Below are 14,656 nucleotides of genomic sequence, written 5' to 3' on the forward strand. Positions count from 1 at the left end.
ACTGTGAAATATTTTGCACATCCCTATAAGCATCTAAAACCTGAGTCTGTAGAGCAGACTGAGTTAAATATTAATTATTATAATTATTAAAAAGTAATTAGATAATGAAAAAATATTTAATATAATATATATTATATTATTAAATAATGATTGTTAAAAATACTTTCACCAAGTAATCAAAACAACTTAAAGAGGATAAATTTGTACTGTTTATCAGTTTGATAACACAAATTGTAACTTCTTATGCAGGGACTCACCTCAGCCTTCACTATTCTATCCACAATGGTCTCCAGTGTTTCCAGCATACTGCACTTTACAACACCTTCAAAATACTGAGAGCGGTGCTGCAGGGCTTGTGTCACTGTGATATCTAAGTTATTATATGTTTTTTCAGCAGCAAGATTCTGCAAAAAAACAAACCCAGGCCACATCAGACAGCTCAGTACTTAGTAACAAAGCACTCAATAAAGTAAATATTTTGGCATCAAGCAGATAGGCATTTCTTGTCTAAGCTGAGTCCATTCCAAGTAACACATTAAACAAAGCAGATGCTCTTCAGATTCTGGGAGCTGTCAAGTACACAGATGATGCTGGACACCATCTGACACCCTGGGTTCATTGATAAAACCAGGGTTATGCATTAGGCCAGTGAAAATCTTACTTTGAATCTCATCTTTGGCTTGGGGTCACTCATCCTGCTTTTGCCACGAGCAGCAAATGTAAAGGTGAAGCTCTTCAGATTTCACACCACACAGAATATACAATTCTTTGTTGTTTGTTTTTCATAGGGCTGGGGAAGGCACCAACTGTTCTGAACACCACCCACAGAGTAGATGTCAGTGGCTGAGAGCTAAGTGGAGAGCAAAGTCATTCCTCACCTTCCTAATTTGTGGGCTCAAACTCCCTCTCCTGGACTCAGCTGGTGCTGTCATTCAGTGACACTTTGTGTGTCTGGGTGTATTTTAATAAGTACTATAAGAATAATAACAATGAAACCCCATCCCCACCACTAAAAGGAAGAGATTAAAAGAATTTGAAAGCTGACATTTTCCACTTTCATTCTAAGAGCAGGATCATGCCTGCAGTGAGAGGACTCTGTCCAGACCTGCAGAAGCTTTCTGTAGGTGAGACCATTGTGGTATTTTAGAAGTGTTGGCACAGCCTGGCCTACTGATTTTGCTGCTGAGGCACTGAAGGGAGAACAAAGAGAGAGCTTTTAAATGAAAGCACTGGACCAAGCAATAAAATTAAATTAAATTTTGGCTAGAAGATACTCGGGTCAAGTTTTTTGATTGAATTACACCCAACGTGACAAGACAGGTTCAAGGTGATCACGAAGATAAAAACAATTTTGGTTAATTAATTTAACCAGGTCCTAATGAAGGACATTGAGAGGACATAAAAACCCTCTGCAAACTGAAGTCACCCTACACACAATAACTGATGCAATATAAAGCTATTCCTATACATCATTCCATTCCCAGGTTTCCCCAATCAAGAACTTAAAAATTAATTCAGAACTCTTAAAAGGAAAGAAATCTATGAACTTAGCCAGGTGCACACAAAGGCATAGCTTCAACCACCAAGCAAGGACATTAGCCACATGGTTAAAAGTTAAAAATCACTATCTTGGAAATTCTATGTTTATTGGAAGATCAGATCCATACACTTCAGATTACAATTTTTTTCCTTCTTTTGAAGCTGAAGATCAGGTTGAAGCAGCCTGATGAAATCTGGAAGCTCAGAGGTGATTATCTTTTAAGAACAGAATTTTTTAGATTCTTATCTAGAATTTAGATTTATTTAGAAACCTAACAAGCAAACTAGGACATGTGAGGAAAACCCCAATAATAACCCAAATCAATAGATGCCCTAACTCTCCCATGTTACTAGCTGTGTGCAAACAATCATATCCTAAAAATTATATCTTTGTGGTGTGGAGTGCTTATCCAATTCCCAATACATATTTTTTTCCCCCAGATAAATGATCCAGCATCTCTAAAAACCCAATTTGCTGCCTCATCACTTAAAATGAGAAAAGAAGTGAAAAACATAAGGAGCCCTCTTCCTTTTGGTGTCTTTCTGAAGAAGAATGGGAAATGAAGGAAACATGTCCTGCCTCAAAATCTAACACAGTTACAAAATAAACTGAAACACTGAATCCACCAACTGGGAAATTTCATTGTCTTTGATACATAGTTCATTCTCTCTACAGCTACTGCCTATTCCCCACAAGCTTTTATGGCAGAACAGGATCTTATACAATAGACAATCCTAAATAATAAAGACAAATGCCTAGAAATGACAGGCAAGAACAGTGACATCACAGGATTTTCAGTATTAAGAACAATGTTTGCAGCCAGAGATATTTATAAGCCTAAAGTATTTCCACTTGGGACTATTCTCCATTTTACTGAATGCCTTCTAGGCAGTGTTGCAAACATCTGGATTCTTCATTAGTGCAGCTGGTTGGTGGCAACCTGGGCAGGGAAATCTCTAGAAAATAATGTAGTTGTCAGATGCTGCAATTAGAAAGCAGGGGCACACAGCTGGGAGGGGACAGGGATAAAAAGATATATATATATTTCAAGTTTCTGAAAGCCATGAGAATAGAAAAGCCCTTGCTCTCAGAGGCTGGTAAATCATGGCATGAATCTGAGTGTGCAACTGGAATCTTGAGGGAAATCCTGGATTAAATCTAAAGCAGAAGGAACATGGATGCAAGACTCTGGAGTCAGAGGCACAAAAGAATGGGCCAAGTAGTTTTTACATCAGTGAGGAGGTCAAGCTGTAGCAAGTACTCAGACTGCACAGAGATATCTGCATTCTCTCTGAGAGCAGACTGGAGTGGCAGCAGCTGGAAAAAGGAAATCCTCACTGAGAAACAGAAACCAACAAGAACAGAACAGTTCAGCCGTGAGGGACCTGCAGTGATCACCTGGTCCAAGTGCCTGACACTGCAGGGAGGAACAAAAGCTGAAAAACCATTTTATTCAGGGCACTGCCCAAGTGCCCCTTGAGCACTGACAGCCCTGGGGCATTGCCCACCTCCTCTCTGGGAAGGCTGTTCAGTGTTCAGCCACCTCCTGGCAAAGAAATGCTTCCTAAAGCCCCATCTGAAGCCCTGCAGGGTGGCTCTGGACCATTCCCACATGTCCTGACACTGGATCCCAGGGAGAAGAGCTCAGCACCTCATTCTCCATTTCTGCTCCTCAGGAAGCCCCAGGAGCAATGAGCCCATCACCCCTGGGGCTTTTCTCCTCATCAGACATACCCAGAGCCCTCAGATATTCCTCACAGAATATTCCTTCCAGCCTTGATCCCCTCCTCTGGATTATGTCCAGCCAGATCTTATTCTGGGTAACATCCAGAGCAATAAAAACCTGTGTGCAAATAGTACTACTAAGGATAGCTTAAATAAAAATAGTAATAAAAAAAATTATGTGCAGGTTGAATTGGATCTCTTTCATTCAGTTTGTTAATTACAGCCAAAGGAACAAAATAGAACTGTCATATTAACAAATTAATTTGCAAACTTGCTTACTACATGTATTACAAACTTACTACATATATTACATATACTACAAACTTGCAAATATGCTTACTACATATAAAATAGTTAATAGAATTTAAGAGATATACTTACTATTACATCAAATTTGGAATAAATATCTACAACTTTTCCTAAAAAGAAAAGAAAAACGAAAGTTAACAAAAGTAAAAATGAAAGTTAACAAAGTGCTTAAAACACAGTATCAGTTTTCCTGCTTTCATCTGTTATAATCACAAGAAAGAAATTATAGGTCAAGAATGAAAGACTGAAAAAAAAACCCAAAAACCAAACAACCCATCAAAAAATAAAATTCTTCCAAGCCCATCAACCTTCATTGTGCATAAGTATTTCTTTATATTTCTTTTCTTCCCCTTTAAAATTATTTTTTAAATTTTAAATTTAAGTTATTTTAAATTATTTTAATTATATTTTAAATAACAAAATAATTAATTATTAAATTATATTTAATTATTAAAAATTGATTTTAAATTTTTTTTTTTACACTTTTTCTTGTGTTTTCCCCTCCTTCCCAGCACAGTCCAGGGCCCAGCAGCATTTCCCTCCCCACTTTTGCACCCACCTGACTCATCCACCACAGGCAATGCTGATATCCTTCGCTCTACAAATATATTCAAGGCTTTAATGATAGGAGTGTCTGGATGTATGAAGGCAATGTTGTGATAAGTTCCTATTCCAAGTTCATCCAGATTCTTCTTCATAAAGGCAGGCTTTGGCATCTCTGACATCTAGGGGAGTCAGAAGGAATGGATTTACACTGACATTCACCCATCCACCTGCAGACTCCAAGTGATGGTTACAGGTCACTGCAGTTTCCTGACACCAGATTAATACAAAACCCAAACAACCCAAGGGGTTTCTGTTCAAAGCAGAAATTAAGAAATTAAATAACTCTGCTCAAAGCTCTACATTAAGACAATAGAACTAGGACTTTTGCTCCCTTTTTTCTATAGTAACACATCATTAAAAGGTGTAGATCCTAAGCTATGTCATTCCCACTAAAACTGGAGAGAGAAGATAGAAAACATTAATATGAATATTTATTCTGAACTCTTGTTGCTTTGTTTGTCCCCCTGTACATTGCTGTGACTAGCATTACTACAGAGCTAATGACAATCTCATCTCTGGGAGACAATTCCTTTTTCTTTTCATGTAAACAAAGTCCTGAACCTAAGGAGATGTTCCAGAAACAACAGTAAATTACACCAATAGACAAGTCCTTGGTGTTTAGGTTTCTTCAAAGGAGTACAACAAAGTAATGGTAAAATATAGGCCTTATATCAAGCTTTAATTTCCCTGTTACCAATAAAAGATAAACAAAGACACAATTAATTTGGAAATTCATTATGAAATTTCTGCACTAAGACTTTAATTACTTAATTATATCAGATGTCTACTGTGGGGGAAAAATCAGTTAATACAGCATGGCTTTAAATACTTACAAAAAGCTGGAGGAACTTGAGGATTCTTTTATGGGTAAGTATATAAAGTGCATTTCCACTGACTGGATCTATAACTGGCAATCTGTGGATTTTGTTTTTGATCAACGAATATACAGCATCAAAAAGGCTGAGGAGAAAAACATTTTATTTTTTCAATGAATTCTAGCTAACACCAAGTAAAGCCAAGTGATACATATGCACACATTTATAAATCCACATTAAGTCTATGTGGTAATTATTTGCATTGTCTTTAATGCTATAAAAAACAGAAGTTGAGGGATTTCAAATTAACTTTTGCAGCTTTTTGCTTTGCAACACATGAACAGCTATATGCTTATGGAAATCTAAATCCATTAAGAAAATGTGATGGAAAGTTCATTTGTGGTATAAAGTATAGAAAAAAATATTCTTCACAAGAGTAAATTGTTTTTTCAGCAAGTGCTGTGCTTTTATTATCCCTGCACTCAGAATGGGTCTTTCTGTTAATAGACAAACTGTGAAAAATGGAGTTCCTGCACCTAATGAATCCCAATCCCAAATTTCTGTAACATTTTCCACAAAGGGCATTTTTATGGCTACATGCATATATGTGCATAACCCCAAACAATTACCTAATAATTTCACTGAATTACCACTGGAGATTGGCAAAAAATGATCCTTAGGAGATCTAAAACATTCCCATGCACTGCAGACTAGGATTTAGCAACACTCCAACCTGTGCAAGTCTGCTCTTCTTGCAAGTGACACTTTTATTTTTTCCCTTGGTGTATTAAGACCATGATAAAGCAGCTGACCAACAACTGCAATAAATTAGCAAGTAAAAATTTGGTAAAACTCTGATAAACACCTACTTGCTGAAGCAGACTCCTTCCCATAGACAAGCAGTGTGTTCTGAGTCCATCACAGGGATGGAACAGCCCTGTTTAATGTACACAGAGCCAGGATTCCCCCACTGCTGCAGGGAGTGTTTAACAATTCCCAAGTGCTGCAGTCTCACTGCCCCACAGCCCAAGCCCATCTCTGGATCAGCTCTGGAGCTGACTTGCTGTAACTTTTTATAAAAGTTTTACTGCATCTTCTTTATGGCAAAGCTGCTTGTGCTGCACTCTGACTGAAAACAACTATGGCCATTTTGTTGTCTTAGCAATATTATTTGCAACCTGCCACCATTCAAAACACATCCCTCATGACTGAACTAAATGACTTATTCATAACTAAATGGCAATTTTACTGAGGTACTGCATATTATTACTTCACTGTAATCACAAGCTCCCTTCACCAGGGCACAAACAATCCTGATCCACAAACTGAAAGCAAAAACCAGAATTTCAACCTCCAGTTCAGCAATTCAGTAGTGTTCAAGATTTAAGAGATCAACTAAACCTCCCTCTCAAGTTATTTATTACATAAGGCATAATGACAGTTTAAAAACTATTTCTTTCAACTTCCATCAAGAAGAAAAGGACAGTCATTTATATTTTAGGAAAAAGAGCCTTAGTAGAGCAGAACAAACCACAGAGATATTGTCTTTATTAAGGAAAGTTACTTCCCTTGAAAAGGGCTTTAAGTTTCCAATTACTGTGACTGCTGAGAACACGACAGCTGAAGGGCTCTAAATTTTTTGATTTTCAGGAAATTAAGATGATCTGCAGGCTAGCTTGAAGGGTCATCCTATTGGCTGGTTTGCATTTTAATTCTGACCCATGTCTAGCTCATTTACCAGAACAGTTATGCTGATAAACCACAGAAGTTCAATTTAAAAATTCCCTTCTTAGGGTAATCAAAGAAATCTTCACCCACAATAAAAATAAGCTCTCACCCCTTCCTGATTCTATTAAAAGACAATCTTTCTTTATTGTACTGTAGTTTACAAAACAAATTATTTCTTCTTACATATAAAGAGGCCTTAAATTCAGAGTTGAGACAGTGTTAGTGTATTTCAAGTTAAGCAGAGTGAACAGTGAAATCCTACCTTGCATCTGGGGAGATGTTCACTAAAGGTTTAAAAGTCTCTTGTAAATAAAGCTCTGTGGTTAGAAAATTAATAGACTGTTACCACTTCAAACAAAAACATCAGCTTTTTTATGAAAGCATTTCATGAATTCATTCATACAAAATTAAGTGGCAGACAGCAATTTACAGTTAGTTATTCTACCATTTATGCACAGTGCTCTATATTGACATTAAAAGACATCAAATTTAAAAGCAGGACTAAACTTGATACCAGCAGAGGTCACTGCAATTACAACAAATAATCCTTTACTCCTGCTGGTTCTGTGAGTGTGTGCTGCACACAGATACCTCCATGGATCACTCCATGGGACACACACTGCTTTGTACATGGAGCTGCCTCCCTGCATCCAGCACCTCTGGGCACACCCAGAATTTTGCATGAATTTCTGGCTGCAGGGTGCAGCTCACTCAGGCACAGTTCTGTTCATTCCCACTCCACATGTGCCTCACTCCACTGGCTTCTTTCCTTTCTTAAAGAGCCATGAACAAGGGGCAAAGTGTTACACAGCCCAGACCACCAGTTCATAGCTGTTTCAGAGAGAAAAATAAGGAATAGAGCCAAAAGAGAAGCTTTTACTATTTCTGTTTCCATTAAAAAATATGTGGAGAGAAGTCTATGATTAATTCAAAATCCACTCTACTGAAAAACATCAGAAGCTAGTAAATGATCAACCAAGTAGTAAATATTCTTACCCCTCCAGGTTTCTATCTTGTGCTCCTCCAATTCATAAATCTGAACCTACAATGAGTAGTTGGAAATTCAAGTTGAAGTAATTTCATTTTAAATCCATCATTAACAGTGTAAACATCTGAATAATTTTATTTCACTGCTGAAAATCTAACAGAGCAAGAACAGTCCAACACAACATTTCTTGTAACAAGGAAAATAGTTATCTGCCCCTAATGCAGAGTACAATTCTGGATTTATCATTTCAGGGGACAGGAAAGCCTTTTACTGGTCCAGGTTGGCAGCCCAGGTATTTTCTGTACTCAGAGACATCACCTCAGTCATTTTTGCCACCCTCAAACAACCATCCAGGGTAAAACCCTTGGGGGATTCCTCACACACCCACACCAGTAAAAAGCTTACCCTGATCACCTGACTTCTTAATGCCAACAGAACAAAGTTACCTTACCACTGACAAGCAAGAGCATTTCTTTAGGGAGAAACTACCTGGATGTTCCTCATCACTCAGTGGTGGATATTGTCTAGCACATGAGTAGCAATGTGCTTCACACTGAATGTCTTGATGCTTTCAGGAAGAATGACTAAAATACTTCAAGAATCATATTTTCTGCATAATTTCACCTATTAAAACTAGAGAATTCCCTGATGGAACGTTCATGTTCTTACAGAAGATTGTATGATCCCTTAAGTCAGATATTGTCCCTCCTCAGCTTCTCCTATTTGCTTCTGCCAGTTTAAGCAGAAGTTGTGAACAGGACCTTAGACAATGTAAATGAGTGAGAACTCATCAGGCAAAGTCTCATGGAAAATCAGTAATATTGATGCAGAGGGTCATTACAACACAGAGACAATTTTAAAGAAGTTCCCAGTGTGCAAGCACTTTTCATTTGTTCCTCCCCCCACTCCTTGCCAATCCCCAGGGAGAAAAAAAGAATTCTTGAACATGAAGAAAGGACAGTGCACCACACTACTGGCATCTGATGAGAATTTCATTATCAATTTTAAAAAGTAACATGAGCTTTGAGAAGGCAAATACATCAGATGTCTGCTCCATCCAACTGCTCTTGATTTTTTAGCTAGTAAAACACAATACATATGTTTTAATTGGTAGGGGGGGAATTGTGATTTGACAGGAGCAAGAAAGGGATGTAAATGTTTGTATGAACATGCAAGCTAGAGAATTTCATCAACTGACTGCCAATGGGAATTTCAAATTACAGTTAATTGAAGTCAACAGATCTCCAACTGATTGTGCAATTCAGCCATGTAACTAAAATATTTGCATATATTTAACTAGTTTAACTTGCTTATTCTATACCATCACTTCAAGAACAGTAATTTTTTACAGCATCCAAGCCTCTGTAAGTTGCCATGCAAAGACTTAAATAATAATGACAATCATCATAAACTTCTCAGTTTGGTATATCAGTCCCTATACTGTGTATTAAATTATCAAATTATAGCATAACATCATACTTACCATAGGAGACTTATAGTATCTATGCAGTATGTTAATGAAATCTGTAATTGTTAACATTCCTGTAACAAGTGATACATAAAAAAAAGGTCTTTAGATATATACTTAACATATAGAACTTTCAGCAATTTTCTCTATTTATGTTCACAATATAATATGATAAATGTTAAATCCATGTAAAATACTACTGGTATTGGACTATTTAACAGTGGGATTTCAAAACCATGTCTATTCACTTTCACATTGACATAGTGCTTCAGAATAAAAACACATCTGAAATAATATTCAATATTATAACCCATGTGCTTCTCCTCACTTTCAATCTTACTCAAAAATCCCCTTGAATTCAGACCACATCCACCCCCAAAAGCATGGAAGGAAATGAGGGGGTTTAGAACATCTTTCCAAGTTGGAGAACTATTCTTGTCTTTCATTTTCTTTTTGAATAAGACACATTCTCATTATGTACTTGCCAAGTCAGGCAGACTCCTAGACTCAAATGAAGGAACAGTATAATACATTTTTCTTGACTATTACTTATTACAGAACTTCATTCAATCATTTCCATGGTAATCTTCAATGCCTGTATGGAAATGTGACTTTTCAAAAGAAAAAAATAGCACATCCATTGTGTTTATATATATTTTAAGCACCAACACCAAGCTATGCAATATAATATTGATGATTAGTTTAGTTACCTGAAAATATTAATCTTTTTTGAGCTTTCAAGTTCTAGATTTGAGAAGATGCAATTGCTCCACTGTTTACTACTCTTACATCTAAACTGAAGAAACTAAGAAATGGGGAAGGGAAAAATTAATCTGGAGGTCAGCTTCAAATCAGTAGAGCTTAGTTACAGACAGAACATGAAATTAAGTCAAATGAAAATAAAAAACACAGCACTCCTATGGTGTATTGCAAGACTGCTCCTCCCCACTTGGATTGAAAGTATTTTAACAAATGCTTTATTAAGTATCTACCATTCATTTCCAGGAATCCTCAATATTCCAGGTCACAAGAAATACATGTTATTCTATTTGTCACTGCCACTGTGACCCCATTTTCTAACTGAAAGAGATGTAGTTTTGGAAGATTATTGTTGTGGTAATTAATGACATGATTTTAAAAAAGCAGTACATAGATCTAATGTTTTTCATCCAACATGGGGACAACTCTGCAGCTTCAGTTCTGGTTTTAGAGATCCTCACTGAGCACAGGCAGAGACACCCTCCTACTGCACTTACATCAGGATACCAGGATATTAAATTATTCTCTTTACAGTTCCTGTTTTCAAATTTTCCTTTCTGTGACCATTGCCTTTATTTTTAAATACACAGTGAAGTGCAAATATTAGACACTGAATTTCAGAAGGTTGGGACCTAAAAGAAGCCTCAAGATTCTCAAGACACAACAAAGCTGTGAAAGCTGGCACATTTCACTCCTCACAAGGAGGGGAAAGAAACTCTCTTTGCCAGTATTTCTCTAGGATGTTTTGTGATGGCCAGGCTCAGATCACCTTCTGGAACAATAAAGCACCTTAGAAATTCAAGTAATCCTGAAAAATGTCAGAACTACTTACCTACAAAACTCTGTTTTTTACTCTCCCACAGTGGAGCTGCTCTCACGCCGTTTGCCACCAAGGCAAAAAAGGCTTTCTTTACCTGAAAAAAGAAAACCAAACCCAAACCAAAATACATTTCAAATTTTGGCCTTGATTTAACATACCAGACACCATCAGAAGGTTTCCCCTTTCACCAGGAAAAAACCCAAAAGCACTATAACAGGTAGCTGGCATTCAAAACAGAACAGGAATCACAATGCCAAACAAAAACCCTTCAACCTTCATCTTTTAAAATGGTTAAAAAGCTAGAAAAAGCTTAGAAAAACCAGATCTGTTTTTCTTTTATTTTGTGAATATTCTACATTAAAGCTTCTGATATATCCATAAACTAGAGTGCCTTAAAATTTAACACATGAAGACTGTGCTATGTTCTAGTCAATGTTTACTATAGCAAGTTGTTAAATATATGAGATTGAAACAACAGCAGTTCCATGTCCCCTACAGCTTTTAGACCTGATTTCACACAAATTTAAAAGAGTTTGATTATTCTAAATATGACTGAAAGTTAAAAGAATTACCTGTCCTGTTTTGCTGCTAAAGAAATCAACCAAGTACTTCAATTTTTTAATGAATGAATCCTCCCCAGAATCAGAGGTTACAAGGTCATGGTGTCATTCTGGAAAGAAATACTTCCCTGTGAACTCTGGTTCTCTGAAAATGAAGGACTCAGGCACTGATGCACCTCAAAATCCTGATCTGGTGATGTGCTGGAGTATGACATCCTTCCTGTCCTGCCCACACCCCTAAACAGTCTTCCTATGGAAAACACAATACAGGAGGGATGGTTCTTGTCCAAATCCTGACCTGGCACAAAACCAGGACACAACCAATCTTTATTTCTGTATCCATGAAATTTGTCCTTGGTCCAAACAACACAGAATTGCAATTTTTGGGTGACTGCAATCTGAACAGATCATGATTTCACATCAGTATCTGAAAGGTCCACTTTAAATTATGTGCAAGGGCATCCTCTCCACAACAGATCAATAGGAGTAAAAGGGCTTCACAGTCAATGGAATCAGCATCCAATGGAGCAGTGGCAAGGAAGGATGTAGGCAGTGATCTCTATTTTCTTGCTACATCTATGCAGCCTGACTGCTTCCTCCCTGACCGTGAGAAGCAAATCCATCCTCCAGACATCAGCAGATGGCAGATCTCAGAGCTGCCTCCTGACTTTGGAGATCCCATCTCACCAATGAACAGGAATAACCCTCAGCCATCATCCCTTAACTGCACTGAAACTTAAGAAGCCACATGGGGAAAAACAACAACAAAACCCCAGGGCCACAGTAAGACTAAATCCACAGGATTTATCTAGAAATGGTTCAACAGAAAGGTGCCAGAGGTGCTCAGCCACCCTGCTGAAACAAGGAGGAGTCAGCCTAAACAAACATTACCAAATCCACCACAGGAGCATCCTAACTCATGAGGAAGACTGAAACCACAAAGAAACCCTCCTGGCAAGACACATGAAGTGTTCTCACACAACAGCATCACACTTTTGAGCTGATGCAGCAAAAGCAGGGAGCTATTTGGGGAGCAGATACAAGACAGATGTGAGTGCACACAGACCAGCTCCAGCTTGGGGCAAAATAAGTTCTAAACATTCTTCATCATAAAAATGGGAAAGGACCTCACACTGTCTGAAACCCTGAGCCATCACACAAGGTCACAGTCACTGTCAGCTCATGTCCCCAGTCTTCCACAAGAGAAAAAGATGTCAAGGCTGGATCAGAGCCAGAAGGGAACAGCTAACCTGTTGAGGCCAGGGGAAATAGCTTTCTCCCAGATAGCAATCATGCAACACAACTCCTCCAGCAAGCTTGCAAACCCTGTAATTGATAACCTGGAAGAGAAGCATGCCTCTGGCACAAAATGTGTGGAAAGCCAACTACAGCACTTCAAGCAGTCTCCAAATTCCTGCTACTACTTCTTTCCCAGACACAGCAGCAGCAAAGAACACCAGCCAGCACCATGCTCAGATGGGTGAGACAGCAAGGCTGAGGTCATATTTTAGATTCAGAAAAGACACTTTAAGAGAGAGAGTTCCAAAGATATACTACTCAAGATGCTGAGCTTGTAGACAATCCAGAAGGAAAAGAAAGGATTCTTCAAAGGATAAGTTCTTGCCTTGATCCTGCTGTTTGATTTACTTGCAAGTTATTTGTCTCCAAGAATCACAAGAATCTTCAGTTAGGTGCCATCTTGTCTAGCTTTAAAAGACACATTTTGGAAAATCTGAACAGATAAAATCTGCTGAACAGATACAGCTATTAAGACAATTCAGAATTAAATCCTTCATAAAAGACAAGGATTTTAGCTTAAGCAGAAGAATATTAAACATTTGATGTAATAAATCACTGAAATTTAGTAAAGGAATACTTAAACTCAATCCCCTGGGCTGTCCTCCTAGACCATAGCTCAAGTGACACTGCTGTTGTTGCCTTCAGTTGCATTGTAGAAAGTGTTACATGATCACCTTTTGAATAATGTAATAATGCCATCAGTTCTTAATGTTAAAAGTTGTCTCTTATTTAAGTGAGGTAATTACAAAGCAAAAACCCATCTTCATTCTTATTTGCTAAAACTGCTTGCTAGTGCAAACAGATACCCATCCTGCAGTTTCTGTGGTTGACCAATTTCAGTTGCCCAAAGGACTGCTTGGTGGCCAGCCAAGCACAGGGCTGTGGAGCTGGGCTTCTGTCCAGCACTTTTAGATGTTTCAGTGATGTTCATGCAGAAAATACCCACAAGGACCTTGCTTTCTGATGATATACAGTTAGCAGCCTTTGAAGATCTGCACCATGTCCCATCTCTGGACCTCCAACAGCGTTGTTAATTCTCCAGCCCACAGTGCTGGACTTGCCTGACCTTCACAAACCCATTGTTCAGCAGCCAGAGCCCATGGATTGTTGCTGTTCAACACCATGTACAAACACTCTTTAAACAAAGCACTTTTGTTCTCATTAACCATGTCCTAACACACACAATGAGCCACTAAAAATGGGATTTATCTGCCCAAACTGAGTGGTTGTTCTGACATTCACCCTGACTTCACAGTCAGCTGGGGCACGACTCCCCAGCCCTCCACAGGGACTAAACTGTATCCCACAGATGCCATCTCCCTCCCCAGCCCTCCACAGGGACTAAACTGTATCCCACAGATGCCATCTCCCTCACCAGCCCTCCACAGGGACTAAACTGTATCCCACAGATGCCATCTCCCCCCCACTAAGATGTCTAGACATTTACAATTACAAGAGCAATCCTACTTTGTGTGACTGTCTTCTCCAAGATTCTGCCCTTTAAGAGTCACATTTCAGCAAAAGAACACAGCAATTAAATCCTAGATCTATCACTGATCACCTCAACAAGAGCTGCAATTCCACTACACTGAGCACAACAGGAACAAGCTCTTCTTACTACAGGAACTCATTACACTGTGGATATGCTGAATAAAAGAACAGACTCATCTAGGTTAGACACAGCCTCTGGAGGTCACTGTTTCTGCACACCATTCAAGCATTTCCAGTGCAAGTCTGAAGGAGGACAAAGCCTCTTCCAATACAACAGTCATTACCAAGAAAGCAAGAGACCCAGACATAAAAGTCCTGTTTTCCAGGTAGAATGTTTGGAAAACCTTGTCCCTTACAGTCAGTGAGCTCCTAAAACAGCTGGATTACTGGGCAGTGAAACCAGGAACAGTGGTAGAAGATTTCACCAGACTGCAGAATAAATTTTTCCTCACTGCTGGGAAACACTGCAAGGGACACTCCTTACCAGACACCAGGGATTTTACAAGCCCTTGCAGAAATGCTCTCCCCAGTAAACATCTGTGAATGAG

General features: G+C 38.4%; 1 protein-coding gene across 6 annotated transcripts in view; it reads right to left on the bottom strand.

The window, feature by feature from the left end:
• PRKAG2 (protein kinase AMP-activated non-catalytic subunit gamma 2) overlaps window positions 1–14,656 on the bottom strand; it is a 216,488-nt gene that overhangs the window by 5,616 nt on the left and 196,216 nt on the right. For all 6 annotated transcript variants that reach the window (XM_036399135.2, XM_036399140.2, XM_036399155.2 and 3 more), the window contains 8 exons: window positions 10,771–10,852; window positions 9,195–9,253; window positions 7,720–7,765; window positions 6,986–7,040; window positions 5,014–5,140; window positions 4,134–4,299; window positions 3,647–3,684; window positions 258–404 (listed from right to left, as the gene is read on the bottom strand). In XM_036399135.2, the coding sequence (XP_036255028.1) occupies window positions 258–404; window positions 3,647–3,684; window positions 4,134–4,299; window positions 5,014–5,140; window positions 6,986–7,040; window positions 7,720–7,765; window positions 9,195–9,253; window positions 10,771–10,852 (720 nt within the window). The remainder of the gene's footprint in view (window positions 1–257; window positions 405–3,646; window positions 3,685–4,133; window positions 4,300–5,013; window positions 5,141–6,985; window positions 7,041–7,719; window positions 7,766–9,194; window positions 9,254–10,770; window positions 10,853–14,656) is intronic.

This window comes from Molothrus ater, chromosome 1 (assembly GCF_012460135.2).
Source record: "Molothrus ater isolate BHLD 08-10-18 breed brown headed cowbird chromosome 1, BPBGC_Mater_1.1, whole genome shotgun sequence".
NCBI lineage: Eukaryota > Metazoa > Chordata > Aves > Passeriformes > Icteridae > Molothrus > Molothrus ater.